The following is a 26,443-nucleotide window of genomic DNA, read 5'->3' as shown; positions in this document are numbered from 1 at the left end:
TTTTTCCTGATTAATCATAGTTTTTTATTTGAAATCCATATCAAACCTTGTTTTGAAGAGGCATGATCTTTTTATTTGAAATCCTCTAAAAACATGTCAATAATATCACTGGTAACAAAGGAGTAACGGTTAAAAAACCTTCAACTAGTGTTATCACGGGTAAAGAAGAAACAAACTTACTTTCCAAGCGAGAAAGATGCTTTTCCTTCTAAGATTGATTAAGTAATTAAACTTACAATGCGTAATAAGAAGTCTGGAAAAAATGAACTGACCAAGGTATGCATATAAATAAGATTTTCTACAAAAGCATACAAGTGTAACATAACCTCGACTCTGATATTTTCGAGAATACTCAATGCTGTAGATTTGTATATAAGCATATCCACGACTAAATTGTCAGTTAGAAAGGCATCGAATTCCCTAATTCAATCTTCCTTCTCTCCAGATCTGTATTCTTTGCTTTCAGCCTCGGAGACAGAGCTGGAAGCATTATCCCCTTGTTCTCGAGTACCAACCCCAGGAGGTTCCTCGTCATCTTTATTGATGGTTTGGATAATCATCACAACCGCAACAATAAAAACAATCATGTACACAGTTCTGATGCCGATTAATGAATTGATGAAACCAAGAAAGGATGGACCACTGATTCGTTTCTTAATTGTTTTTCCCTCCTTATATCCTTCAAGAAATCGTGAAATTTGAGTTGCCTGATCCTCCTCATCAATCCTTTCGGAACCAATAACCTAATGAAAAAATGGAAAATTGGTTTCTAATAAGTCAATGAAGGGACAAGAAACCGACTTCTAAGTAGCAACATGAAATGAACATACTTACTAAGAATGATGAAAATATCCCAGATGATGTCACACTGATGTTACAACAAATTCTATGGTACAGGTAGTAAAAGGATTTATCCAATTATTGTAATCCATTAGCTATTAAATTCACACTTTAGCCACTAGATATAAGTGTAGAGAAAACTTACTGACATGACTAAAATGTCAAAATTCTAGAAGTGACCCAAACAGTTGTGGTGAAGTGTCTTGGGCAAATAGAAAATATTAGCATCAACAAAAACACAAAGACCAATAAAGATGTCAAAATCCAAAGTATCCATAAAGATATCATTATATAGACTTTCCGCCCCTGAAGTGGGTGTGAGTAGCAAAGAATTAAGTTAATAATAATAACGACGGTGGTGATGATGATAGAGGATAAAAATACCACAATTGGCAATATGGCAAACTTCTATGTGAGATGCAAAATGGACAGGGTAATGTGTTGAGCACATAGAATACATTCCTAAGAAAAGCAGCAGTTACACAGAATTTGATCATGAATAAAAGACTGCAATAAAGAACTCAAGATAGATGCAGACAACTGACTCCCACTCTTCACCATACACAGATGATCCCTCTCCTTTAACAGTACAATCACTTCCCAAGATGGTTAAAAGTACCAAGCTCAAAATAGGGTAAGAAACTGCTTCCTAATGTATTATGAACCCACAGTTCCATACTACCAGAAGTTTTAGTTGCCACAAGGCGAAGAGTGGAAAGAAATATAGGAAGTTACAAATGAGTACATAGCAAAAAGTGTGATCAGCCCCCCTTAACAAATCTAATTTCCCCCATGTGACTATTCTACTCCTGATCCTTTCTGTATTGTATTGTAGATCATTGTATCCCCCATCTCGTACAAAGAATTTTTCCATTTCTTTTTATTTTCTTGTGTGTACTCTAGAGCAAACCCACAGTTCCATACAATAAATACATTTACAATCTAATGCCCATGCAATTTAAGTAAAAACATGATCAAGAGCTAAGCATAGCAGTAAACATGACGAGCAATATCTTCGCTTAAAACTTGTCATTTGTTAATAATTACTATAAAAAAAAATTTACCTAAATATCATCTGCAAGCTAAAATTAGCACCAGAATCTGACAATTTTTTCCAAAAAACTTAAACTCACCGAAAAGTACTCCTCATCTCCATCCCATATAACCATTTTTGGCAGTGGTGTCTTTTTGTTAGCCTCAAATGTTTCGGTAAAGTCTTCCCACTGTTTGATGCCAACATAACCGAATACTAAGTCACGATTTGCAGATGCAGCAGCCTTCAATAACTTGATTATTTTCTTTGAGCTCTCTTCTGTCTCATCCTCCACAAATGTCAGGACAATTTTCCTCTCATCATCTTTCAGTGTCTTTAGTGTGTCTTGGTTGATTGGTAAGACAAGAGGGAACAAGTTTTGTTTGATAAAATCCTCCAAAAATTCCACTGCATGTCAGAAACAGGAAGATATAAACAACCTTTTTTCTTCCCTACTGATAAGATTCACAGGTGATGAATGAAAATTAAAAGCATTTAACAATTATAATTAGTTCATGTAGAATAGACCCATACAAGAAAAACAGATTATGAAGTTTTTCAATCTAAAAATCAAGCATATTTTTGAAAAATTCAAGCAATCTGTGGCTTACATCCCGGCATAGTTCTGTTTCTGTCTAGCTTCGGATCCAAAACTGAGGCCTTGATAGAATTTTTTCTTAAGAAAGGGTTTAACCAGCCAATGGTCTTTGGATCAAATGGTATCTCCGACACCATAAGGATGAAGGGTGAGAGCATTCACAATGGGCTAGACAAATTAAAGTGAGCTGAACCTACAGCAAAAAAAATCATCAAAAAGAGGATTGCATCCTGCTCTTCGGTGTGTAAGGCCACTCCCCCTTCCATCTCCTCTCAAATGCAGTTCATTTCTTTCTCTAAGTGCATGTTTAGGTTTAATTTTGGAGGTTTAAAAAGTGCTTTTAATAGCCTAAAAGCTCTTTTAAAGAAAAAATAGTATGTTTGATAAATTTATAAAAAGCACTTTAAGCACCTAAAAAAAAAACTGAAAATTTACTTTGTTTAAAAATACCAAATTGAAGCTTTTATTGAAAAGCTCAAACAGATAATGCTATATTTTAAAAAAAACCACCGTAACTAGGGGAGAGTATCGGACGGTCCGGACCGGCAAAACCGACCGGACCGGCAGTTTCGGTCCGGACCGAACCGAACCGGTAGAATGTCCGGTCGGTTTCGGTCCTATTTTCTCTGGACCGATAGGTTTCGGTTCGGTCCCGGTTCAGGGGGGTTTTGCCCCGGACCGGACCGAACCGAACCGAATGAATATTAATATATTTTATTATTTATATAATAATTATAATTATATAATTATTTATAATTTTTATAATTGTATATAATTATTTATAATTGTATATAATCTATAATTATTTATAATTTTTATCTTACCTAATAGGCTAATATTTATCATACTAATTATTAATATATATAATTTTATACTAATACAATAATACTAATATAATAATATTTATACTAACTTACTAAGACTAAGACTAAATCACTAACCGTCTATATTAATAAATGACTACTAGTTATTAGTATTACATGATATTTACATCTAGTTATTAGTTATAATTTATAAACTTATAATAAATAAGTTAATAAATATTACTAATTTACTATATATTAATAGACTAATAGTATTACTATATTAGTATAATAGTCTATTAGTAATTTAGTATATAGTAAATTACTAATATATATAATAGTAATTATAGTATACTATTAGTTATATATATTAAATTAATATATTTAAGTTATTATCTATTAGTACTAGTGTAACTACTAACTAGTGTTATTACATATTAATATTATTAGTTACTAGTTATTACATCTAGACTATCTAGTTATTAGACTATAGTAAATAAGTTAATAAATATTACTAATTTACTATATACTAAATTACTAATAGACTAATAGTATTAGTATAATAGTAAATTACTAAGTTAGTAAATTTCAAAAACAAAAAAAAACTCTCTAAGTTAGTAATAACTAATAATTAACTAAATTAACAATTAACTAGTGATTTTTTTAATGATTTAATTAAATAATACACATTAAATAGTTTACCTAATTTTATTTTTACTAACTTAAATATATTTTTACCAACTTATTAATTTTTTTTTATTGTTTAGAATTAGATTTTAGAAGAAGTTATATGGGTTGTGTGAAACGGCGCCGTTTCACGCAACCCATATATTTTTTTCTGAAATTCCCCCCTCCCCCCCGATTCCCTCCACTCCTCCTTCAGTCTTCACTCTTCACTTTCTCTCTCAACTCTCAAGTGAAAAACACGCTCGACGCTCACTTGATTCTACAGACCCTAGCCCCGTGCCGTGCGCATCCCCTCCTAGCCGTAACCCATTGCCGACGCTGTGCTGTTGCCCACTTGCCCCTCCGTCGCATCTCAAACGAGGTGCCTCTCTCTCTCTCTCTCTCTCTCTCTCTCTCTCTCTCTCTCTCTCTCTATTATTTTTATATCTTACCTATTAGTTATTATTTTTGTTAATTTGCTTGATAGTTGTGGATATTAGGCTTGTTTGTGTGCTGGATAGTTGTGGATTTTAGAGCATTGGCGACTTGTGCCCATTTCTGGAAAACAGATGGGTTCGCTCGAGCCTCGCGTACTTGCCGCTCGAGCGAACCCAGGCAGAGTGGAGCGCTCGACGCTCGCTCGACTTTCAGCTCGAGCGAACTCAGGCAGAGTTGAGAGCTCGACTCTCGCTCGACATTCCGCTCGAGCGAAATCAGGCAGAGTTGAGCACTCGACTCTCGCTTGACATTCCGCTCGAGCGAACTCAGGCAGAGTTGAGCGCTCGACTCTCGCTCGACATTCCGCTTGAGCGAACTGAAAAATCTTATTTTTTTTATAAAATTATTATTATAAAAATAAATTTATATTATCATTTTGATGAATCAAATGGCTAATCCAATGTGGGATTATGGATAGAAAGGTCTTAGATTTATGGAAAACTTGTAATTTTCATCAATTTTTGAAGATGGCTTTGATGAAGCCAATGTGGATGCCTGGATGGATATTAGGGTTGTTTGTGTGTTGGATAGTGGTGGATATTAGGGTTGTTTCCAGGCTACGGACAGCCAATTGTTCTAGAAAAACTTATTACACTAATTGTTGGTTGTTTATTTTTCTATATGGATTCGTCAACTTCAACCAATGAGGTGCAAGAGTCAATACAAAGCCCTGGTATGCCTCCGCCCCCACCCCCACCCCCACCCAATGTAAGTGATAAATCTAACATTGGTGGGTCACAAAGTGGTAGAGTTAGGTCAATGGTTTGGGATCACTTTACAAGAATATCAAAAGGGGATCCCACTAAACCTAGGGCTACATGTAATTACTGTGGTGCTTCGTATGCGTGTGATACAAAGATCAATGGTACAAAGTCTATGAAGCATCACATTGAGAAGCAATGTAAGAAAGGTCAATTTAAGAATACGGATAAGTCCCAGACAACTCTAGGTTGGAAAATGGAGGGAGGTAGTGGTGGTGGGGGACTTGTGCCCATTTCATTTAGTGTTGAGGCTTGCCGACAAGCCTTGACAGAGATGATTATTGTTGATGAGTTGCCATTTAGGTTTGTTGAAGGGGAGGGTTTTAGAAAGTTTATGCTTGTGGTTTGCCCTAAGTGGGTAGGGATTCCATCCCGTTGGACGATTGCGAAGGATTGTTTTAATTTGTTTATTAGTGAAAAAATAAAATTAAAAAGTGCTCTTCGAGGGCAACGAATTTCCCTCACCACGGATACATGGACATCCGTGCAAAATCTTAATTATATGTGTCTCGCAGCACATTTTATTGATGATGACTGGAAGCTACATAAGAGGATTCTTTCCTTTTCTTTGGTTGAAAATCACAAGGGTGATACACTTGGTAAGGGCATAGAGTTGTGTTTGCATGATTGGGGGCGACCGAAAATACTTGCTATCACTCTTGATAATGCAAGTTCTAATAATGGGGTCATTGCTTATTTGAAAAAAAAAACCAAGTATAGGAGGGATACGGTCTTGGAACATGAATTCTTGCATGTTCGATGTTGTGCACACATTCTAAATTTAATTGTGCGTGAGGGATTGAAAGATTATGAGGAGTCTATTGCGAAGGTGAGGGGTGTTGTGAAGTATGTTAAATCCTCCCCTCAAAGGTGGGATACATTTAAGAAGTGTGTGGCATTGGAAGAGATTAAATGCAAAAGTCATGTTTGCCTAGATGTACCGACTAGGTGGAACTCCACCTATCTTATGTTGGAGAGGGCTGGGAAATTTAGAAAAACTTTTGATCGGTTGGAGGAAGAAGATATGTGCTTTTTAAGTAGTATTGGAGATGATGATGATGACGATGATGAAGGTGATGTGGTAACTAGAAGAAAGTCAAAGAAGTTAGGGCCTCCCAATGCATCCGATTGGGATAAGGTACGGTTGTTTGAGAAGTTTCTTGCATTATTTCATGATGCAACTTTACGCTTCTCGGGGGGTGAGTATGTAACTTGCAATACCTTTTTTTCGGAGTTGGTGAATATTAAAAATGCCATTAACATAGAGTGTGAAGAAGGAAGTCCCGTGGTGGGATTAATGGCCTCAAATATGAAGAGAAAGTTTGAAAAGTATTGGGAGAATATGGATAATCAGAATATGCTGTTGTACGTTGGGATTGTTCTTGATCCTCGTTACAAGATGCGATATCTTGACTTTGGGTTGAGAAAAATGTATGCATATGATCAATCAAAAATCATTGATATGAGTTGGAATGTGAAAAATGCATTTATCCGCATGTATGAGGCATACATCCAAAATGAAGAAGGGAGTTCTCCTCAACGCACAAGTTCCCCACGTGAAGATGCGAGTCCTTCCACAACTCAGTCTACGAATAGACATGCTGCATTGATGGCCCAATTTAAGCAAGAGTTACAGTCAGAAGACTCTTTGGAAAGCAGGTCAGAGGTTGATAGATATCTAGCTGAAAAATGTGAGGATGAAGGTGATAATTTTGACCTACTAAATTGGTGGAAGGTGAATTCAGTTAGATATCGCATACTTTCAAAGGTTGCACGTGATGTACTTGCAATACCGGTATCTACTGTGGCCTCTGAATCTACATTCAGCACTGCAGGTCGTGTACTTGACCCTTTCCGAAGTAGTTTAAATCCGATGATGGTTGAGGCTCTCATATGTGCACAAAATTGGCTCCGTTCTTCCTCTACTCCAATAAGCCTTAGGACTTTAATGGATGAAGTGGAGGAATTTGAGAAGCAGATAGATATGGGTATGTAATCAATTAACTTTGATTTATTTTGTGGTATATTTTGTTTTATCTTCTATATTATTTTAACTTTATTTCATTTGTTTTGTATTAAATTTTTATGGATTGAAGGAGAACTTGTTGGGGAATTGGCTTATTCTGCAGAAGGATCAAATGAAATGGCTACCGAGTCTTAACCCAATGTTGATGTAATCATGTAAGACATGAATTCTGTTTAAAATCTATATTTATTTTTCCCAGTTTTATTTCTTTCTAGATGTGATTTGTTTGTAAAATCTGCTTCTCTATTATATTTGGACTTTAATACTTGAAAAATTCACAAGTTAAACTCAATAAACATCTTGTTTTATAGTGATTCTGTACATATCAAGGCCTTGTGTCATTAATCCTCTCCTAAAACCATCTTATCTAGGCCTTGTGTCATTAATTGCTGCACTTTGAAGAAGTGCATGGTAAAAAGACTCAGTTACAGCTTGTGTAAAAGGCTAACTAAAGGTTGATTTATTTTATGTTCACCAATATCATCTTGTTTTGTACCAACTCAAGTGCTGCACCAACTGAGTTGATTTATTTTATAACAGACTAACCTAATGTTTAAAGGTTGATTTTTATTATGTTCACCAATAGGTTAACGCCTTGGTTTTTTACTTTTTTATCTGCAGATCTGTGAATCGTGATCTCAACCTTGATGGAGAAATTGATCGTGAGGAATTTGCTAATAGTCAGGGACTGATTAAACAATTACCTAATTGTATAATTTGTATTTTGTTTTGATGTAATTATGTTAACTTTTAGATGCTACTGTTGGTCTTTTTTTATTTTTTACGTAATTTATGCTAGTGTTAGTCTGTTATAGTGCACTGTGCATCAGTGCTTTTGATGTAAATTATTAAATATAACTTCTAATCTTTGATAGTTCTTTTTTTTAAGACTTTTTAATTTTTAGTTTTTAAATATGCTTGCAGGTTTGAATTTTTTAAATATGCTTGCAGATTGCTTGGGAATGGATTTTTATTTTTCTGGCCTTTTAGAATGCAGATTGTAATCATTTGATGTACCATGTATCATGTATGTAAAGTAAGATACATGAAAATCGATTTTTGCTATATTTTTCTCTTGTTAGAAGAGCTTTCTTTCCTTTTTTAGATATATGATAAATATTAAATAGTATATACTATAATTGATTGATCTTTAAATTGTTTGGAACGTATATAGAAATTTTTCTTCATTTGGTAGTAAAATATTTTATTCAAATTTATTGTATATAGATAATTTTTTTTAATGGTTATTTTTATTTTTCTTTCTAAGTATTTTTTTGGTATTTTGGGCTTCAAATTAGATAAATTATTAGTGGATTTTAACTGTTGGGCCGAAATTGATGTAAGAAAAAAATTGGGCCATTGGCCCATTTGGAGTCCGGTCGGACCGATTGGACCGACCGGACCGTCCCGAATGGGACCGGACCGCCCGGTTCCATTGAGATTTGGTCCGGTCCAGGGTAGGGAATCCCTGGACCGAATAGGTCCGGTCCGGTCCATCAAACCCCCCGGAACCGGACCGGACCGGACCGATCTCCCCCCTAACCGTAACTGACTTTAAAATCGTTTTAGGCACACGTTTACCAAACAATAAAGAACTTTTTAATAGCAGAGCTTTTTAGTAAAACTCTACAATTAAAAGTGCTACCATGAAAAGCTCTAAATGGTCTTATGTATATTGCATATTGACATTTGGGAAAAACAAATATTTTGAAAATATAATCATTGGTAAGAGAAGAATTTATGAAAAAAGGAACTGATAGGAAATGATAATTTCTTAAAAATGTCTTGGGATGTATGGTGTTTTGGAAAAGTGGGTAGGGTAGCTAAAACAGATAAAGAATAACCTTTTAGCTAATTTTAGATAAACTTTGGCCAGCCCAATTCAAATGAGCTGAGGTTGGGGTCTAACCTCTGTTGGTGCACACTTGTGCGTTTTACCAAATATAAAAAGTAATTCCCAGGTATCAAATGGAAAGAAGATGGAAACACAATCACAATAATATGCACCTATCTAACCAGGTAGATACTTTTTGCAGTGGAAATCCTCTAAAGGAACAGACGGGGCTAAATATAACGCAAATTCTCACAAGGGGGAGGGGGAGGAATTTTTATTTTTAATTTCAAAAAGGAGGGGAGGAAGTACCAAGTGTATGAGATGTGAAAGGTTTTTTCTTTTTTTTATTGGCACTAGGTGTTCGGTACAAAGTCCCGAGTCTCCCGACTAATCCTGAGAGTGCACAGGCCATCGGCAAGCAGTTTACCTCAAGTTCACCTCAGATAATTCAAGGAGAAATTCTCCCACTCCAATGGCCCCAAGAGTGTGAATGCTGGAATTTCAAACCCAGTTAGTCTGTTTTATACAGCTCACCCCAAGACCGCTATTCCACTCCTTAGGATTAAAGTTATACCATCAAGCCATCAAATGTTATGGAAACAAGATCTCAGAAGCATGGCAGTCTAAAATATCTTTCACTTTTATGAATTAGACATTTCATATGAGGTACTCAACACAGACTTAACATGGTTTTAGAAATGAAAAGGGATAGCTATCATAGTAAAAACTTACCTTCAAATGGACCATAAAAGATGCTCTGCTCATTGTAACTTGGATGAAGGGAAACTAAAGCAGGAACTTTGTCAAAATCATATGATACCATGATGTCCTCAGAGAAATCCTTTGCCACAGAAAACCATGCTTTTTTCTTATACTTTTCCGCTAACTTTGATATCATTGACTCATTCAAGCCAAAGCCTATAAATATAGGAAAGTGTGGGCCAGATGCTTCAACAAAATTACTAATAGCAGAGTCTGAATCAAGAACTGAAACATCAGGAGCGACAAATTTTTTCAGATAACGAACAAGTAAATCTGCTTTCCTTGGCCCCTTATACTCCACAGGAACACCATGCATAAAGACTTTGAGGGTGGGAAAACCACTACATCACAGAAAAATATATAGTCCACAGTTCCATCAGAATCATTAACTAGCAAAACTTGCTTTCTGAAAATAATGATATTCTAGAGAACACACTGAGAAACATATTCCGAGTAGGAATTATGTTATGATCACACTAAAAGCATCAATATGGTGTCTTGGAGCTGAGTCCTAATATTCTCGTTCAGGTCAACGCAAAAGGAAGCCCAAATATTCAACAAACAGACGAGTGTGATTTACATTAAAAGGGATTGGGATGAAAACCCCAGAATCGTACTCAATATCATATTTACGAGCCAGGCGGGTAAATTTGTCAGCATTTACTTTTGCTATGACTATGGGTTCTTTCAAGCTGGAAAGTGTGGGGGCAGCTTCATCCAACTGCAATGTAACAATTAAATCTGTTAGTGTTCTAACTTCAATATACAAGTTGGAAACATAAGTTACAATATCTAAATGAAAAAAAATGATGCTGAAAGGAATTGCAAAAAACCATTGTAAGCTAAAAGAGATCTTTGAATTTTGAAACTAACTACTCCAAATAAACAGAAAACTACAAAGGACTCTAACAACTGTACCGTAAAGGTAGAGCTGTACTACAGAAGAGGCATCAAAACATACATCCTTCTCCATGATTTAATCATTTCCAGAGCAAATTTAAAACAGAAAAAGCAAGTGCAAAGTTGGTCTCCCTCCATAACTCAAAATTTGACCGGGTTTTACATAAGAACAACTTTTTTTTTCTTAGGGCTTCGCCCCCCAAGGGTTCCAGAAATTCTCAAAGGCCAGGGCCAAACCGAGGTCCAAGAGGGGCTTTGGAAATAGTCTTCAACAAGCAAAAGACGCGCTTCAGTTAGAACCTCACTAGCTGTGTCATTGCCCCAAGCTCAAAGATATATATAAGAACAACTTATGCCAGCAAAAAATCAAATTCCTAAGCTGAGAGTGCATCACAATAAACCTGACACTTAGCTTGAGCCATGATGGGTAAGTACTCCATACGTGGTGTCTCATATTTGTTTCTTCAAACGGACTAGGTATAAACATATGATAACAACTTGATTGGTTTTTATATACTTGTAAAGACTCAAAGAAAACTCCAAAAGGACTAGTCAAGGTTACAATTGGAGCCCTTAAAATCATTATAAACTGCCAGAACTTCTCATTCTCAAGCAATGTATGTAGGATCTCATTCATCAGTTCTCTATATTCAATCTATCATCTATGGTATGACAATCTACTCCTTTATTCCCTGACGTTCTCGACAGGCCATTTCATTCTTAGTGGCAAGGTCCAAGCCTCATATTTCTAATTTGTGATTGATACTAAAACCATTTGTAACAATCCAAAGAAAGCCCAAGTCACGTATGGGCTTATACTGAAAAGATTAGTAGAGATTTCAATTGGAACCGCTTAGAATAATTATAAACAGAAACAATTCCTCCCTCCGAACAAAGTGAGATCCCAATTCACCACCCTTCTAGACTCAATCATGGTTATTACTAAGAAGAATGGGGACGTGGGTGATATCATTAGTTCAAGTCCCATGGGGTGTGTGAGCTGCTCGAGAATCATAACAGTAAGTAGGTTATGTCTATATTCGTATTAATAAAAGTTATTTTCACTTAAAAAATAATAATCATAACGGTAAATCCCAGAACCTCTTTTCACAAGTATCGATCATTTCTCCGAAATCTAATAAAATAAGAATATCGTTATAAAATGGGGCAAGATTCGCACTCTACCATATATTCATTCTCCACAGAGTTTGCAAAGGCATGGGTAACCTTCCCAAAATATACCATGACTAAACTGTATTAATAAGACTGGCAACAGTACGAAGTGATATATCCTCCTGTTCTTAGATGATTTTATTAAAAAATGTTAAACAAATAGGCTTCTAACGAAATCATTTTAGACCATACTGTCAGGTTAATATATGGGTATTCAAATTCTATGCATTCTGGTGATTTACTTATCAAAAAATAAAAATAAAAGAGCATTCTGGTGAATGATCGTTAAAGATTGTCACAGCTAATATTAAAAAATGTACCTCTAGAATTACCACCGATGAATTTTAGCGTTTACCCAAGTAATTTCTCGAAAAGGAAATCAATAGAGAGAGAACGAGAGGGACCTGGGGAGAGAGACGCTTGCAGTGGCCGCACCATGGGGCGTAGAAGTCGACGAGGATAAAGTCGAAGGCAGAGATGGCCAAATCGAAGTTCGATTCGTCCAGTTCCAATACCTTCCCATTCGCCGACAGCGACTGCTCCGCATCAACGGAATACAATAACGGTATTATTGCCACCAGCGAACACAACAACATCGTTGAAACGCGATTCGTCATGTCTTATTACGACGGCGAAGACGGCGATCTGAAGAATCTGACATACGTCTCTCTGTTCTTTATAAAATCAATAAGGGGCTACGAGGCACTGGTGGGCCACGGCCCATGTCAACCTTGGTTTTTTTTTTAATTTAATAATGCTATACTAATAAAATATTTTTTAGTTTTTAAAATTAAATTAACATCAGCAATACAAACTTTTATCTTAAAAATATCATTTCCAATAATTATATCAAATCTTAATTAATTTTATAAATTAACAATTTAAGTGTTACTTAAAATGTGAGATATTAATTTATATGATTGACAATTATAATATTAGGTAAGAGAAGAATATTTCTCATTAAAATTTAATTCTTTATTGCGTTATTCACACTGAGTTATAAATAAAAATTTTCTTTATGAATTGTATAAGTGTTTTTTCCTCTTTAATGTTTCCACTCCGGCAAGAACAAGAATACTTTTCATTATATTGTTAGAACACGTTTAGATTTAGAGATAAGATAATTTTAGATAAAAATTAAATAAAATATCTTTAGAATATTATTATTATTTTGAAATTTGAAAAGGTTGAATTATTTATTATATTTTCTGTGAGAATTTGAAAAAATTATAATAATAAAATGAGATGAAACGTTTTTTAAATCCAAACGGGACCTTATTATATTATTCACACGGACTTATAAATATATTTTTTCTTTGTGAATTGCGTAGGGTGCTTTTTCACCTTTAACGTTTCCACTTTCTGCTACTCCTTTTAACATTAATCATGCAACCCTATCATGTGTTGCATTTGCCAGCCGTTACATATTTTCTTTTCTTTTTTCCCCTTAAAGCTCTCCCTCCATATTCTCTGCAGTACTTGCATTTCATTGCACATTTTGATCAACCCCCATTTTGTATATCGTGAGTTATTTTGTGGATTAGAAGAGAGACTAATGTCTACTACGAGGGAAGGGAACCACAAAAAGAAGGGAACTGCAGAGGCCAAGGCAGTTTCTTGGCAAGAGAAGAAAAGCCTCGCAGATAAGGAGGAAGAAGTCCTGCAGAAAGAAATAGAAGATCTTGGAATATGGGTAAGTTCCCTTCAGTTCTTCCCATTGCATTTCGTAGCTTTGCACTTCTAAAGTTTGTAAGCAAAACCTCAGAGGGTAAGAAAGGAAGGAAATGACTAATTCTTTTGAAATCAGAAAGGGCTAAAACATTTATATGGATAACCAGTTAATACAGTACTTTGTTTACTCTGTTTGACAGACTGAAATGATGGATTCCATGAATGACGAGCAGAAAAAGGAGTATCTATATAACAGACCCCAAGAACTAAAGACTGTGAAGATCCAAAAAGGCAAACCAAGGCAAAGAGTAAGATACAAAGTTAATAACAGGCTTGAGTTTCCCCTGTTCTTTATGGTTTTAACGATGGCATGTTCCTAGTGCAGGTCCAAAGAGGTGAGAAATCTAAACCTTCTACTTCTAATGGCATTTTGGCTTCGGTATGGAAGTTCCACAAGGAAGATGATGATGAATTCAAAAGTGGGTCTAATGTCTAAATGTTTGGTTGCCAAAGTAGTAGTGTTGTATTGATTAGGCTGGTATTGTAGCATGTAAGTAGCTTTATCAAAAGCCAGATCCCCTCTTACAAATGTCAAACATTTCATTGAATTAGTTGTGGCATTCCTTTTCATTGTGTTGTCTAAACTTTTATTTCGATCTAAAGCCAAAGAAAAGTAGCACTGTAATGTAAACTTCTAGCATTTTTCCAGAAGAGGTAAAAGAGAGGTAGAGAGAGCATTTGGGAGGCACTTCGTTGAGAAATATAGGATTATTATGATGTTAACGAAAAAAACCGAGTAAATAAAAGAACAAAATTCAACTCCGAAATAGAAGGTATGCCTAAAAAGAGGAAAGCAAAGAGCTAAAATTTGAATAGATTCTAGTTGGATTTGGGTTAACATGAGTTTTTGTTTTTCAATGGTATAATCAATCAGTATTCGAATTCTAATAATAAAAAGTATCAAACTCATTCTTGACCCTATACACATCTAAGAATAACACATCGTATTGCGACTCAATCCTATGATCAACTAGGATCACTATGAGAACGGACTCAGAAAATACCGGCCTCCAAAATTCAGTATGCTCTCGCATTCCTCCCACCTTTTCTGCTGACAGCCTCACACAACCGGCACGGCAATGTGTCTAGGCTCGTTGCACGGGTCTTTCCGTAGTTACCCAGGACACCGCATCTTCTCCAAGCATGGTACTCTGCATAGGCTACAGGGTCATTAGCAAGGGCCTTTACATAAGAAGCCAATTCCTCCAAGGAGTTGAATTTAGAGCCATCTATTATTGAATGTGGAGGGACAAAGTCCCAGACATTGGGTGCACCAAAGTAGATAGGCACTGCACCAGAGTCTAGGGCATAAAATAGCTTCTCTGTCACGTAACTCTCTGTCACAGTGTTTTCAATGGCAAGAACAAACTTGTAGTGAGACATTGCACAATGTAAATGATCCCACCATTTTGGGATGACACTGGCATCATTGGCACATTTAGGGTAGAAAGATAGGGCCATGTTTGCACCGCCGACATTGTTCAAACACTTGCCAAATGAATGGTGAGGCAGCAAGCTGAGAAGCTGCTTGGCAAGCCGATTTCTTTGAGGAAGACAACGTGATGAAGACCAATATACAAGTGTATCCTTGAAACCAAAAAAAACCCGTGTCAAGTTACTATGGTTTCTTTTTTACCCTCCACAAAATTATATGGAAGGAAAATATACTTACATTGTTCTTCGAAGAAGATACATGATAATTTCGACCATTATGAAAGAGCGCCCCGGCATAGGTAGACTGAACATCATCTTTGGCATGATAACTTATAAATAAATCCTCTACCCCTGACCGCTTTCTGCCAGCCTCAAGATCCATATATACGCGAAGCGGATCTCCAACATGTCTCTGACAAACATAAGAAAAAGTCACAACGAAGCAGGTCAACATGAGTGTTAAACCACGAACAGGGAAGAACGAAGGCAAAGAAGAATATTGCAGAATGAAACGGGAGATTTCTAAACAGGGAGTTGAAAGTGCACATAAACTTATATGTGTGTGTATGTGACCATGGATAATGCTTGTGTAAAAAATGCAGATAGACTGATCATTAGCTTGTCCACACATACAGTTATAATCTAAAAAAGAGGAGTCTAATTTTACACAAACAAATGTACCTTGTGACCAAAATGTTAAAGATAAATAAATAACAATCAAACAGGAAAACTAATAATAGTAAAGGCTTCTAGGCAACAACCACACCAACATATCTAAGCACAGGAACAAGCATAAAATGTTTTTAGACAGAGTTTGCAATTCGTCAGGACAATAACTACAACCATCACGTGAAATGAAAAAGACACAAAGGCAATCTACTTGAAAACTGTCAGAAAACAAGGAGTCAACATTTGCCTAAAACCTTAATTTCTCTGTTGCTCTCTCTAACACCCAGACCTGGAATTTGTGTAGGATTATAATAGTATATCTAAATTTTATTTATTTATTTTTAAAAATATCTCAAATCCTGGTTTATCTCCACTTATGTTGTGATCAGTCACGTAGGACAACCATCCTTCACAAGCAAACTTCCATGATTGTCAACTCAAGGTATATACTTAGAGAACGACTGCTAACAAGCAAGTACAACATTAATCAGCATCTCCAAAGATTAACTCAATTCTTCTATCCTACTCCCAGTCCCATTTACGCAAGGCAGAGGTATGCTTTACAAATAAAAAGTCTCTCTCCTACCCATTGTTTCATCATGGACCATGGTAGATGTTTATAAAAATTAACATGATTAAATAAGTAGTTAATGAAAGCAATATATTAAAAACATGCATTGCAACACTGTTTTTTCTTATAACCAGATGATGCAAAAAGCACACAAAGTGGCCCCCATATCAAGGTTAAATAAAATTTATGCATGACTTTAAATCTGTTTGGCAGAACTGATAAAAAGAATAGAATGGAACTCCAGATGTCCTTTAGTGCAAAACTTTTCTGTTTCTAGGCTGTGATCAAGTTTTATAACTGTGTTATAAGCAATGAGTACTGCTATTCTAAAGCCTTTACACCTCACACCATCCACATGACATAATTTGATTTGTAGGATTCAAATTTTAAAACTTATCTTCCAAATCAAATTATGCCATATGGAGGGTATGTGGTATAGAAGTCTTGGAGCAGAATTATTCATGAGGAGTAGCAATATAAAGATCTTTTAAAAGGCTGCAGGTCTACTTATTAAAAAAAATAAGGCCGCAGATCTGGATAATAATGAGACCTGCATTGTATATCCCTATGCTTAAGTTTTTTCATAGCTACTGTGCATGGACAGTTTAAGTCATTTCGGATTTGAAAAACAGAAAAGTCTACCAATTAGGAATCATCACATAATGCAATCAAAAAACATGCCAGCAAAATTTTTTCTATTTCTTCTTCATTTATTCTTCTTTCCTTCCCAAGCTAAACCCTCCCACCACTTTCTTGCCTTTGACATTTAATACCCGCAACATACATTGAGAATGAAGAAACGACAGTATATTTTTTTGTGAATTAATACACTTAACCCAAAAGCTTTAAGCTAGTAGATTGGGAGGCTCAACTAGTAAATAAAATCCGAAAAAAAACATATACTCATAAGTCCAAAACCATATTGACGAGGAACCCCGATAAATCAGAAACAGAGACAAATAAACCTAATGACCCACCAGAAACAAACAGAAAACCAAACGAAGACCTTGGCACATGGAGTCTACGAACACATCACCCACACTCCCATTTCATGTTAAAGTAGCAACCTAAAAGAAGCTATTACATAGAGAACTCAGCTAGTACATAAAACTTTAACGAGTCCGTAAACACAATTGATACGAATTATCTTAAAACAGCTTGTTCAAAAGAAAAGATTACTTATTAGATGGTGCCCCTTTTACTGTTTGATTTCAATGAACACTATTCCTTAGACTGATTTCCAAATTCCACCTCTTAGCTCTACCATAATCTAAACTCTAAATGCCTTCATCCGGTTCATCTCAAATGTTTCGAGAAACCAAGCAATTTTTTGAAACTCCAAATGTTTTGGAGAGCGATTACACAGTTTCCAATGATTTCCTTAGAAGTAATCAAAGATTTCCTTTGAAGAATACTAAAGACGGTAACTAGTGTTCAATGTAAAATACGTGCAGGCGATGCCCTTCTTAACGATACCAAATTCATCAAATTATTATCAACCCATTCAGCTAACTATAATTATAAAATAAAATTGAAGTTCCCAAAACCAATAGATTGCGCTAAAAATGAGCAAAAGATTACCCGAAGGGGAGGAGTAATGGTCTCGAACAACAAGGCATCAGGTCTATCAGCAAGAACAGGAGATTTAGTCCACAAACAGCTCAATCCGCATGGACAGGAGTAGAGATCGTCGAGATTATCGGGAATCCACGTCCAACCTTTCACCAAAACACTAACATGCTCCATTTTCAGCTCACGGCATTCAAGTACATGATCTTGCAAAGACGAGGACCCATTTGACTGAATTGGGAGCAACGCTTTGTGCTTCTCCTTGAACAGGGGGCAACCCACCTGAGAGTCCCACTTCCGGAAGGAGCTGATCAAATCGGTAAACGGATCGGGTTCGGATTTGACCTCCGAAGAACCGGTCTGGGAGATTGGTTGGATGGAGTTCGCTACGGATGGGAATTCAAGAAATCCAGAGAAGAAGAGGATCAAGAACGTGAAGGCCAACATGAATGCGACGGTGATTGTGTTGAGGGGCTTGAATGGCATCGTGGGTACTGATCTCACGGTTTGGGTGCTCTCTATCTCTCTCTTCTGAAGAGAGAAAGACACCGAGAGAGAGAGAGAGAGAGAGAGAGAGAGAGAGAGAGTCAATGGGTTTGAACTTTGAACTTTGAACGATCTAGTTCGGGTGTATTCTAATTGAGAAGAGGGACCGTCTATCTTTGAACTTTGAACTTTGAACGATCTAGTTCGGGTGTATTCTAATTGAGAAGAGGGACCATCTATCTCCCTCTCTCTCCTTTTCTCTCCGCCCTCTCTGTAGATTTCCACCACCTAATTCCATAATTTTTCCTAAATCTCCGTCACTGAGCACCCGGCCATCTCCGTCTTTCACCGCCAAACCAACATCCCAGACTCAAGCAAACAGTACTTGGCTACAACCCACCGGTTCCTCCTGCCCACCACCACCGAAGGAACCAAACAACAAAAAAGTACACGCATCTGAAAATTTATATATTTTCTAAAATTTTAAAAAATGTATAAAAATTACGCCGCTGTTCCATCAGTATCTCAACCTAAATCTTTGTTCGGCTCATTAATAATAATATCAATACAGTATGCCTTAGTTTATAATATTAGTAGTAGGTCGGAGATCGTTCGTTTAGTTGGAAGAGATAAGATTTTAATAAAAATAATATGAGTTTTTATAAAAAAAAATTAATTAATACATTAAATTGAATCATCTATTTGTGAAGTTTATGTTGTAATATTTTCTAAATATAGTAAATGCTTTTATATGATATGAATTTAATGTTTGTGTATGGTTAATAGAAAAGTAAAGAATATAAATGTAAAAAATTCAAAACATAGTAAATCAATACAAATTATGGATAGTGAGATCAAATTATCCCTCACCCTTTTCTATTATTTCTGAACAAAATATATAAAAGAGAGATACATGTTGACTTTAAAATCAAAATCACATCAACTTCTCTTAATCATTACATCTACGACCCATAAAGCTAAGCTTTACAAATAAAAAATATTGTGAGAGACATATAATATACATGTTTGTATGAATAAACTGCATTCAAAATTGTACCGATCATATAATTAAATAATTCTACTGAAATTAGACAGATTATGATAATTAGTTAAATAATAGTAAATTATAAACAGAAATATAATTTTGAATTGAGAAAATGAAAAAAAAAACAAATATACATATATGACTGGTAATAATAAATATATATCTAAGGAACAAAAATAACAAATAATCAAATCCATAAACAAATAATACACAAATATACATCTTAGATGATCTACTATAATTAAATAGTAAATACCAACTATACAAAAATACTTGTATTAGGACGCTGCTAGCTAAATCTTCTAATGATTGATACTCTGTTTTTAAGATTTTGTAAAATTTAAGCATCTTGGTGGCTTGGTTGAGTGAAATTATTTTTGTGAAAACTTATTTTTAAGTTTAAAGATAGAGCACGTATGTCCAGTTGAATGTTTCCAACATTTATTTCAGTTTCTCTTTATTTTTTTCTAATAAAAAGTTACATCTACGTATTAACAATATTTGCGGTTTATATATGTTGATCACGTACACATCATGACTCGGTGTCATGCACATATATGAATTACATATTGATTTCTACTTAATGCCGAAACTAATCAATTTTAACATTGATTATGTGTATGAATTTATGAAGAAATCACAAGACATTAGAACCCAACAAAACCAATAATATTTCACAAAGTTCTCAACAAAATTTGCCTCATATGTAAGCTAGTCTAGTCAACTTTAATAAATCAAATAACTTTTGATCTGAAAAGTATTATTTATATTTTAAATTTTCCATTTGATTAAAAGTTGAATAGACATTATATTATTTATCTTACTTACTAGACTATTTTAATTATTTCAAACTAATATATTTTTAAGAGATCACAACTGTACACCACATTACATACATAAAAAATGTGATTAATTCTTTAATAAGTTTTTTATTCAAATTAATTATTTAATTAGTATAAATGTTTGCTTAATTATGAGATAAATTATTGTTACTTTAATGAGTATTATTAATGAGTAGTATAGAGAGAGTATGTCAGCTTTTACTCTTATCTATTTTATTGTCTGCATCTTTTCTGTATCATGCATTTAACATGCATGTTGATTAACTTTGAAAGAAAAAATTGCATATAGTACACTTACGACCTACCTACCTAGGAAATACTTTCATCTGAAAATTATAATTTTGAAATAGTAGTAACATATTTAAATAAAGAAAACGATTATTAAAAAGAAAAACTTGTATGTCCACAAAGCATGTAGACCCAACGTACATGAGAACGTGTTCATGAAAAATGATTATAAAGAACAACAAGTGCAAAATGAAAAAAAAAAAAAAAAAAAAAAAAAAAACCTCCACAAAGAAAAATACTCTGATCTGAATAAGATCTGTTCAAATATGTCAAAATTAAAAAAATTGTTGCCCAGATGACTAACACAAGAGGGGGTGAATTGAGTTGTATTAAAAAAATAACAATTATAAATCAAATATATAATATAAAATATAAATAAAATATGAAATAATAATAAATATAAAGAGTAAGGGTAAGAGAGAAGCAAACTCAGTATGTTAACGAGATTCGGCCCCACTACCTACGTCCTCGCCTCAAACTACCCCTTGAGGATTCCCAAATTCACTATTCAACCTCCTTCAGGTGGAGATAGAAACCTATTACACCTTTGAACAATACCGCTACAAAGGATCCGTGTAGAACACCATCTACACTTGCAATCACCTTACAAGTGGCGATTCAACTATTCCCCGTATAGAATACTTTCTACACGCACAAGAGTTATACACACCCTTTTTCTGATACAAAAACTGATAGTGGGTAGGTTATGAGAAAACATTCCTCAATGAGTGAAATAAGAACAATACAGCGCAAATTATATCTCTCAAAATGAATAAGGATTAAGGCTCAATGCTTAGAGAAGAGAGAATGAAAGTTTTGAATGAATGTTGTATGCACTGGATGTTGTGAATGTGAAGCTCTCAAATGATCTATTTATAGGCATATGAGACTTCATATTAAAATTTAAAAAGATTCACATGTCAAAGACAACATCATTCACTTTTTCAAAAAATTCAAATAAAAGGTTTTTCTTTTTCAATTATCAAAGACAACATCATTTACTTTTTCAAAAAAATCAAACCTAATCTTTTACTTTTTGCATATGACAAAATGAGCATACTTTCCTTTTCAAAAAATTCAAACCTAATCTTTTACTTTTTGTATATAACAAAATGAGCACACTTTACTTTTCAAATTTTTCAAACAAAATTATCTACCTTTTGTATAAGTCTAAAAAAGCATCAATCACTTTTGAAAATATTCAAATAAAACATGCACATGTGAAAGATGACAATCAATCATTTTTAATATTTTCAAAGTTCAACCCTTTAATCAAGGCATGCACATGCAAAAGATGACAATCAATCATCTTTCAAAATTTTCAAATTTAATTTTTAAAAATATTCATGCACATGTAGAAAATGTATTTTAATGCTTTATGATAAAATATTAATTTTGAGCATTAATCCTAATTTTAAATTTTAAGAGATTTACAACATTACTCTATGACTTTAATGTGAACTTGTTTCCTTCTTGCTCATGCTTGGTTCTTTGATGTGCTTGATTCCATTGTGTGAACAACTTGAGCTTGAAACTTCTTTATTCTTTGAATTCATTTGTTATCATCAAAATCCATGTGTAGATTTATAATCACATGAAACTTGAAACGGTTTAACAAAAATATATATATATATATATATATATCAAAACACATGATTTAGATTTATCATCCAACATTCCAAAAAAATCTCAAATCTTATGTGTACTTTGAGTGTGATAATAATATTTATTGTGGTAACAATTGTGTTATTTTTATTTATTTATGTTATTCTAATGTATCTTGATTTTAATTTTGAACTAATTTTTTTTTTTCTAATCTATCTAAATATGTAATTATTATACTTACTGACCTATCATTATTCAAAAATATTTGCTAAAGGTTTTTTTTTTATGCATTAAATTATTCATTAATCAAGTTTTTCTTGAAAAGTCATATTATTTTTGTAAAAAACCTGTTTAACCATATTATTTATATATGTTTTTCTTGCTAGAATTATTCATTTATGTCGATAATGATAAAAATATTATTTATCATCTTTTAATTTAATTATATTATATTTTATTATCTCTTAGTGTTTAGCATCAAATGATTATTAGATAATTGAAAAATAATAAATAATTTTTCATTTATTTGAAAGATGATTAAAATGACTAAAGTAAGATTAAGGATGAATGATCATGATGAATATATAACATGAATGCTCTAATCTAATTATAAGTACTCCCGGCCAGAAAATTTGGTTCTCAGTGAACTAATTTTCTTAGTTCTCTGAATGTGGGGGCGTTGCTTTACGGGCAGCAATGAATCCCAATGCAAAAGGCATGTGGAAAACGAGACGATCTATATGATTAATTTCTAAGGTATTACACGCTTTGCATGTTTGGTCTTTTCCAGCATTAAACAAAAAGCAATTCGTTGGATCATGACATCCATGCATGGATCTTTAAAATATAGCATGATATATCATGTCATGTAAGCGTTATTTCTATATATACAGTAAATATAATATATATATATATATATATATATATATATATATATGTGTGTGTGGGTGTGTACGATTCCTTGTAAATTAAGCGAACATGCATGTAATAATTAATTATCTTAAAAGCTTATAATTATTATAAGAGTATGTAAATTGTACGTCATGTCGCAGCAGCAAAAAGGGGTTTCTCAGTCCTTCTCATGCACGTCTTGAGGCTGCCAACATATTCTTTTGGAAGCCATGGGAAACTGAAATGACATGAACGTGATCATCTGAATATGGATGATTTGGATTCATAATCATTTACGTGATACGATCGTCACCATTTGGACCTACTAAATAGACAAATCAATTGAACGAAATGACACGAATATTAATCTAAGTAAGTATCAAGAAAAATCGAAATTTAAGTACAGGTTCGTTTGTTACATAAAATTTTTTATCTCAAATTTAAAATTATCATCTTATCATTATTATTTTTTTTAATTTTTATATAAAATATAATAAATAATTTAACTTTTCTTAATTTTTTTAAATCTTAAAATAACAATAATAATAATATTTCATCTTAAATCTCAAAATTCTCTGCTACCAAACCAAACCTTAAGTTTCGATTTCCTATCTGCAAGTGTCCACTAACTGAGACGGCTATCTGATATTGTGGTTATAATCAATCGGCCATCCCCACATGCTAGCTTAAATGAACAGTGAACATTTCTCAACTTTAACTATGTGAGTCAATCTTTCTCTTCTCCCAATACAATAAATAAATAAAAATTAACAAAAAATTAATGAAAAAATAAAAATTAACAAAAAAAAATTAACGAAAAACAAGAAAAATTACTATACCAATTAAATAACTATTTATTATAATATAATAGATATTATTCATGTAAGAGGATTTTTGCTTCTTGTTGCATGCCTCTATGTTTTGGACCTCTCCAAAGGCCCAAGAGTGCATGCCCAGATATAAGGGGCCTGACCTGGCCAATCAACCATCGGGCCATAGAGTGCCCCTGACCCCAAAGGAAGGGGATAAGAGATGCGCCACCCTAGTTTCCTCCTTTTATCACTTAAGCCGAGAGGGCTTGTACATGCAATAAACGTGGGAAGCCTTTGATCCCCTGACAATAGGTAAGGAGGGAGAGAGAATCTGACATAGCACTCCTGCCACTAGATAGAGGGGACAAAAGGTCATGTTGCATTTATGACATCTAACTGAGGACACAGCTGAGGTGACATGTACCTCTAGAAGGAAATTGACAGTTTACTCTCATAAATCAGGTATATAAGATGATCCTCATGCACTATGAACTATTTCTGAGCTCTCAACATACTTATACTAAATTTTAAGACGATACTAATTTTGACATCGGAGATTCTATAGCTGCCGCCACAATTCCAATCTCACAATGTTTTCTTTGTGTCCACAGACCTAAGATTGAATACGCGAATTGCTGAAAACCCAACCCAAAACTATGTGAAACACGACACTAAAAACTCATTTGAATGATAATTAAGTCCAACACTCGTTTAGCAAAAACTAATGTTACGTGTATTTGTAATTTCATTTATAAGATTTATTTTGTTAATTTATTTTTAAAATTTAAATTTTATAATTTTCAGCATATCAGCATCTGACATGTGGAGAAATAAGATTTTTGCAAATTTTTTAGTAAAATATATAAAAAGTGGGATAAGGTAATAATTTATTTTAAATATATATAGAGAAATAGAAACTTTATTGGGCTTGGGCTGGGTTCATGTTGCGTGTGAGCCACTTCAATAGTGATATTTATGCTATCTTCTAAAGGGCCCAGCTCAAGTCAGATATGTGGTAGCCTAGCCTTCAATATTGTTTGGGCTTGGGCCCGATACTTCATAATATAATATAGGAAAATGATTTGGGTCCCAATAAAAAAGTGTCCAGAATTGATTTTTTTTTTTTTTTCGCTTAGTGATCAAGTAAAATTTTTTTTAGTGATGTTATGAATTTTAAAAAAAAAAATTATTTAAAATATAACAAAATGAATGAAAAAAAATCAAAAATCACAAAAATAAAAAAACACTAATTCGGTGGGTATTCAGGAGAATTCCTTTGGTAAGCCTAGCAGCACTCTATAATGTATCATATATGTTTTGAGAAATGCTACACATCATCTCACACCACACATTTTATATATTAAAATATTATTTTTTATTATTTTTATTTTTTATTTCATTTTATTCTTATTAAACTAATTGAATTATTTTATTTACCATCCACACACTACATATTTATTATAAAAAAAAATTAAAATAAGTGTAGTGTGTAAAGTATAAGGATGACAAGAAGAATTTTCTATATACTTTTGAAGAGGCGCACACGACTCAAGTCTCACGAGAGTCGAGGGTGAATTCTAGTCACGTGATGTTGGTTTTGACACATTGGCAGTCTAAATATTGACTGTCCTTTACAAATTATGCATCAAAGCCTTGAAAAAATAAATAATCTAAAGACGACTAAATCCATACTCCAAGGCTATATTCCTCATTATTAAAAATTCGATTGAGTAAATTCTAGTGAGAGAAACTCTACCTTCTTTTTAGAAAACAAATTCAGAGAAACCATTAGAGGGAGGTGGGAACCTTGGCTCCTCCCTCCCTCCTCTCTCTTTTTTTCTAGTTTTGTTTTAGGTTTCTTTTTCGGTGTTTGATTATCATGTGTTTAATTTGAACATAAAAGCTGTTGGCCAATCTCAGGAGAGTTGAATGGCCACTACCAGGCTTGGTTCCCAAGTTTCTCAACCATAAATCACGAAGTTGGGCGGGGAGATTTTACACTATGAAGGTGGAGGACCTCAGCTTCGTATGGCCGTGGGTTTGGGTGGCTGAAAATCAAAGACCCAGTCCGGTATTCTTAACTGTTTGGCTGAGAGGTATATAAAATCAAAGACCCAGTCCCTTACGTATAAAATAAAGTTAGATGTGCTTGAGAGGTGTATGTGAGGTTGCCTAGAAGAATGGTTTGCTGAGGGGATGCATTGGAGGCTTTACAGCGTGAACGGGGTCAGGGTAGCTTGTTCTAGCGATGGTTTGCATGTTTGGGTTGGGGTGCGTTTCTGTGGGGTTATGGCACTCCGTTTTATCCATGAAAAACAGAGAAGATTTTCGGGAGGCATGCCAACGCACATGAGGGGGATAAGGTGTCTTTTCTGGGGCAGAGCTTGGCCGTAATTCACAGCAGTTTTCTTCACAAATGATGGTCGGAAAAGGGGGTCGACGACAATGCTAGTAATTTCATTTTTGGTTTCTATTTTATATTTTACAGTTTAGTCTGAGTTTGTCTTGATTGTTTTTCTTTAGTTTAGTTTGGTTTTCTTCATTTTTTCCAGTTGTAATAAGGGTTATGGTGGCCGGAGAGTGGGTGACGCAATTTTCTGAGGTTT

At 34.2% G+C, this 26,443-nt stretch overlaps 3 protein-coding genes, 1 long non-coding RNA gene and 1 pseudogene across 4 annotated transcripts; 2 read left to right on the top strand and 3 right to left on the bottom strand.

The window, feature by feature from the left end:
* Positions 1–176: 176 nt before the first annotated feature.
* On the bottom strand, positions 177–12,556 carry LOC122318378 (protein disulfide-isomerase 5-2-like). Its single transcript, XM_043135666.1, has 5 exons — positions 12,299–12,556; positions 10,439–10,542; positions 9,792–10,162; positions 1,974–2,281; positions 177–743 (listed from the first exon to the last, which is right to left on the bottom strand). Exons 1-5 carry the CDS (start codon positions 12,509–12,511, stop codon positions 426–428), a joined length of 1,314 nt encoding a protein of 437 aa, XP_042991600.1. The 5' UTR covers positions 12,512–12,556; the 3' UTR covers positions 177–425.
* Positions 7,199–8,138, top strand: LOC122318379. The gene is made up of 2 exons (XR_006244810.1): positions 7,199–7,380; positions 7,847–8,138. It is a non-coding gene; the product is annotated as an uncharacterized LOC122318379 (long non-coding RNA).
* LOC122274885 lies at positions 10,917–11,056 on the bottom strand (annotated as a pseudogene).
* A 759-nt stretch (positions 12,557–13,315) lies between the features above and the next one.
* LOC122319017 lies at positions 13,316–14,176 on the top strand. Its single transcript, XM_043136872.1, has 3 exons — positions 13,316–13,587; positions 13,766–13,873; positions 13,951–14,176. Exons 1-3 carry the CDS (start codon positions 13,450–13,452, stop codon positions 14,059–14,061), a joined length of 357 nt encoding a protein of 118 aa, XP_042992806.1. The 5' UTR covers positions 13,316–13,449; the 3' UTR covers positions 14,062–14,176.
* A 251-nt stretch (positions 14,177–14,427) lies between these two features.
* LOC122319016 (alpha-(1,4)-fucosyltransferase-like) lies at positions 14,428–18,873 on the bottom strand. Its single transcript, XM_043136871.1, has 3 exons — positions 17,881–18,873; positions 15,298–15,471; positions 14,428–15,212 (listed from the first exon to the last, which is right to left on the bottom strand). The coding sequence occupies exons 1-3, from the start codon at positions 18,352–18,354 to the stop codon at positions 14,643–14,645; spliced, it is 1,218 nt and encodes a 405-aa protein (XP_042992805.1). The 5' UTR covers positions 18,355–18,873; the 3' UTR covers positions 14,428–14,642.
* Between the last annotated feature and the right edge of the window lie 7,570 nt (positions 18,874–26,443).

Source organism: Carya illinoinensis, chromosome 8 (genome assembly GCF_018687715.1).
Source record: "Carya illinoinensis cultivar Pawnee chromosome 8, C.illinoinensisPawnee_v1, whole genome shotgun sequence".
Classification (NCBI taxonomy): domain Eukaryota; kingdom Viridiplantae; phylum Streptophyta; class Magnoliopsida; order Fagales; family Juglandaceae; genus Carya; species Carya illinoinensis.
The sequence above is the reverse complement of the archived record's forward strand: the minus strand, read 5'-3'. Positions and strand labels throughout refer to the sequence as shown.

What these genes read in the sequence shown, in the direction of transcription:
- LOC122319017 (XM_043136872.1), top strand. Translation starts at nt 13,450, where the DNA reads ATGTCTACTACGAGGGAAGGGAACCACAAAAAGAAGGGAACTGCAGAG. An exon ending in TAGAAGATCTTGGAATATGG is followed by an intron (nt 13,588 to 13,765) that starts GTAAGTTCCCTT and finishes TCTGTTTGACAG; the next exon opens with ACTGAAATGATGGATTCCAT. An exon ending in AAGGCAAACCAAGGCAAAGA is followed by an intron (nt 13,874 to 13,950) that starts GTAAGATACAAA and finishes TTCCTAGTGCAG; the next exon opens with GTCCAAAGAGGTGAGAAATC.
- LOC122319016 (XM_043136871.1), bottom strand. Translation starts at nt 18,354, where the DNA reads ATGCCATTCAAGCCCCTCAACACAATCACCGTCGCATTCATGTTGGCC. An exon ending in CCATTACTCCTCCCCTTCGG is followed by an intron (nt 15,472 to 17,880) that starts GTAATCTTTTGC and finishes TATGTTTGTCAG; the next exon opens with AGACATGTTGGAGATCCGCT. An exon ending in TATCTTCTTCGAAGAACAAT is followed by an intron (nt 15,213 to 15,297) that starts GTAAGTATATTT and finishes TTTGGTTTCAAG; the next exon opens with GATACACTTGTATATTGGTC.
- LOC122318378 (XM_043135666.1), bottom strand. Translation starts at nt 12,511, where the DNA reads ATGACGAATCGCGTTTCAACGATGTTGTTGTGTTCGCTGGTGGCAATA. An exon ending in GCAAGCGTCTCTCTCCCCAG is followed by an intron (nt 10,543 to 12,298) that starts GTCCCTCTCGTT and finishes GTTACATTGCAG; the next exon opens with TTGGATGAAGCTGCCCCCAC. An exon ending in GCTCGTAAATATGATATTGA is followed by an intron (nt 10,163 to 10,438) that starts GTACGATTCTGG and finishes TCTGTGATGTAG; the next exon opens with TGGTTTTCCCACCCTCAAAG.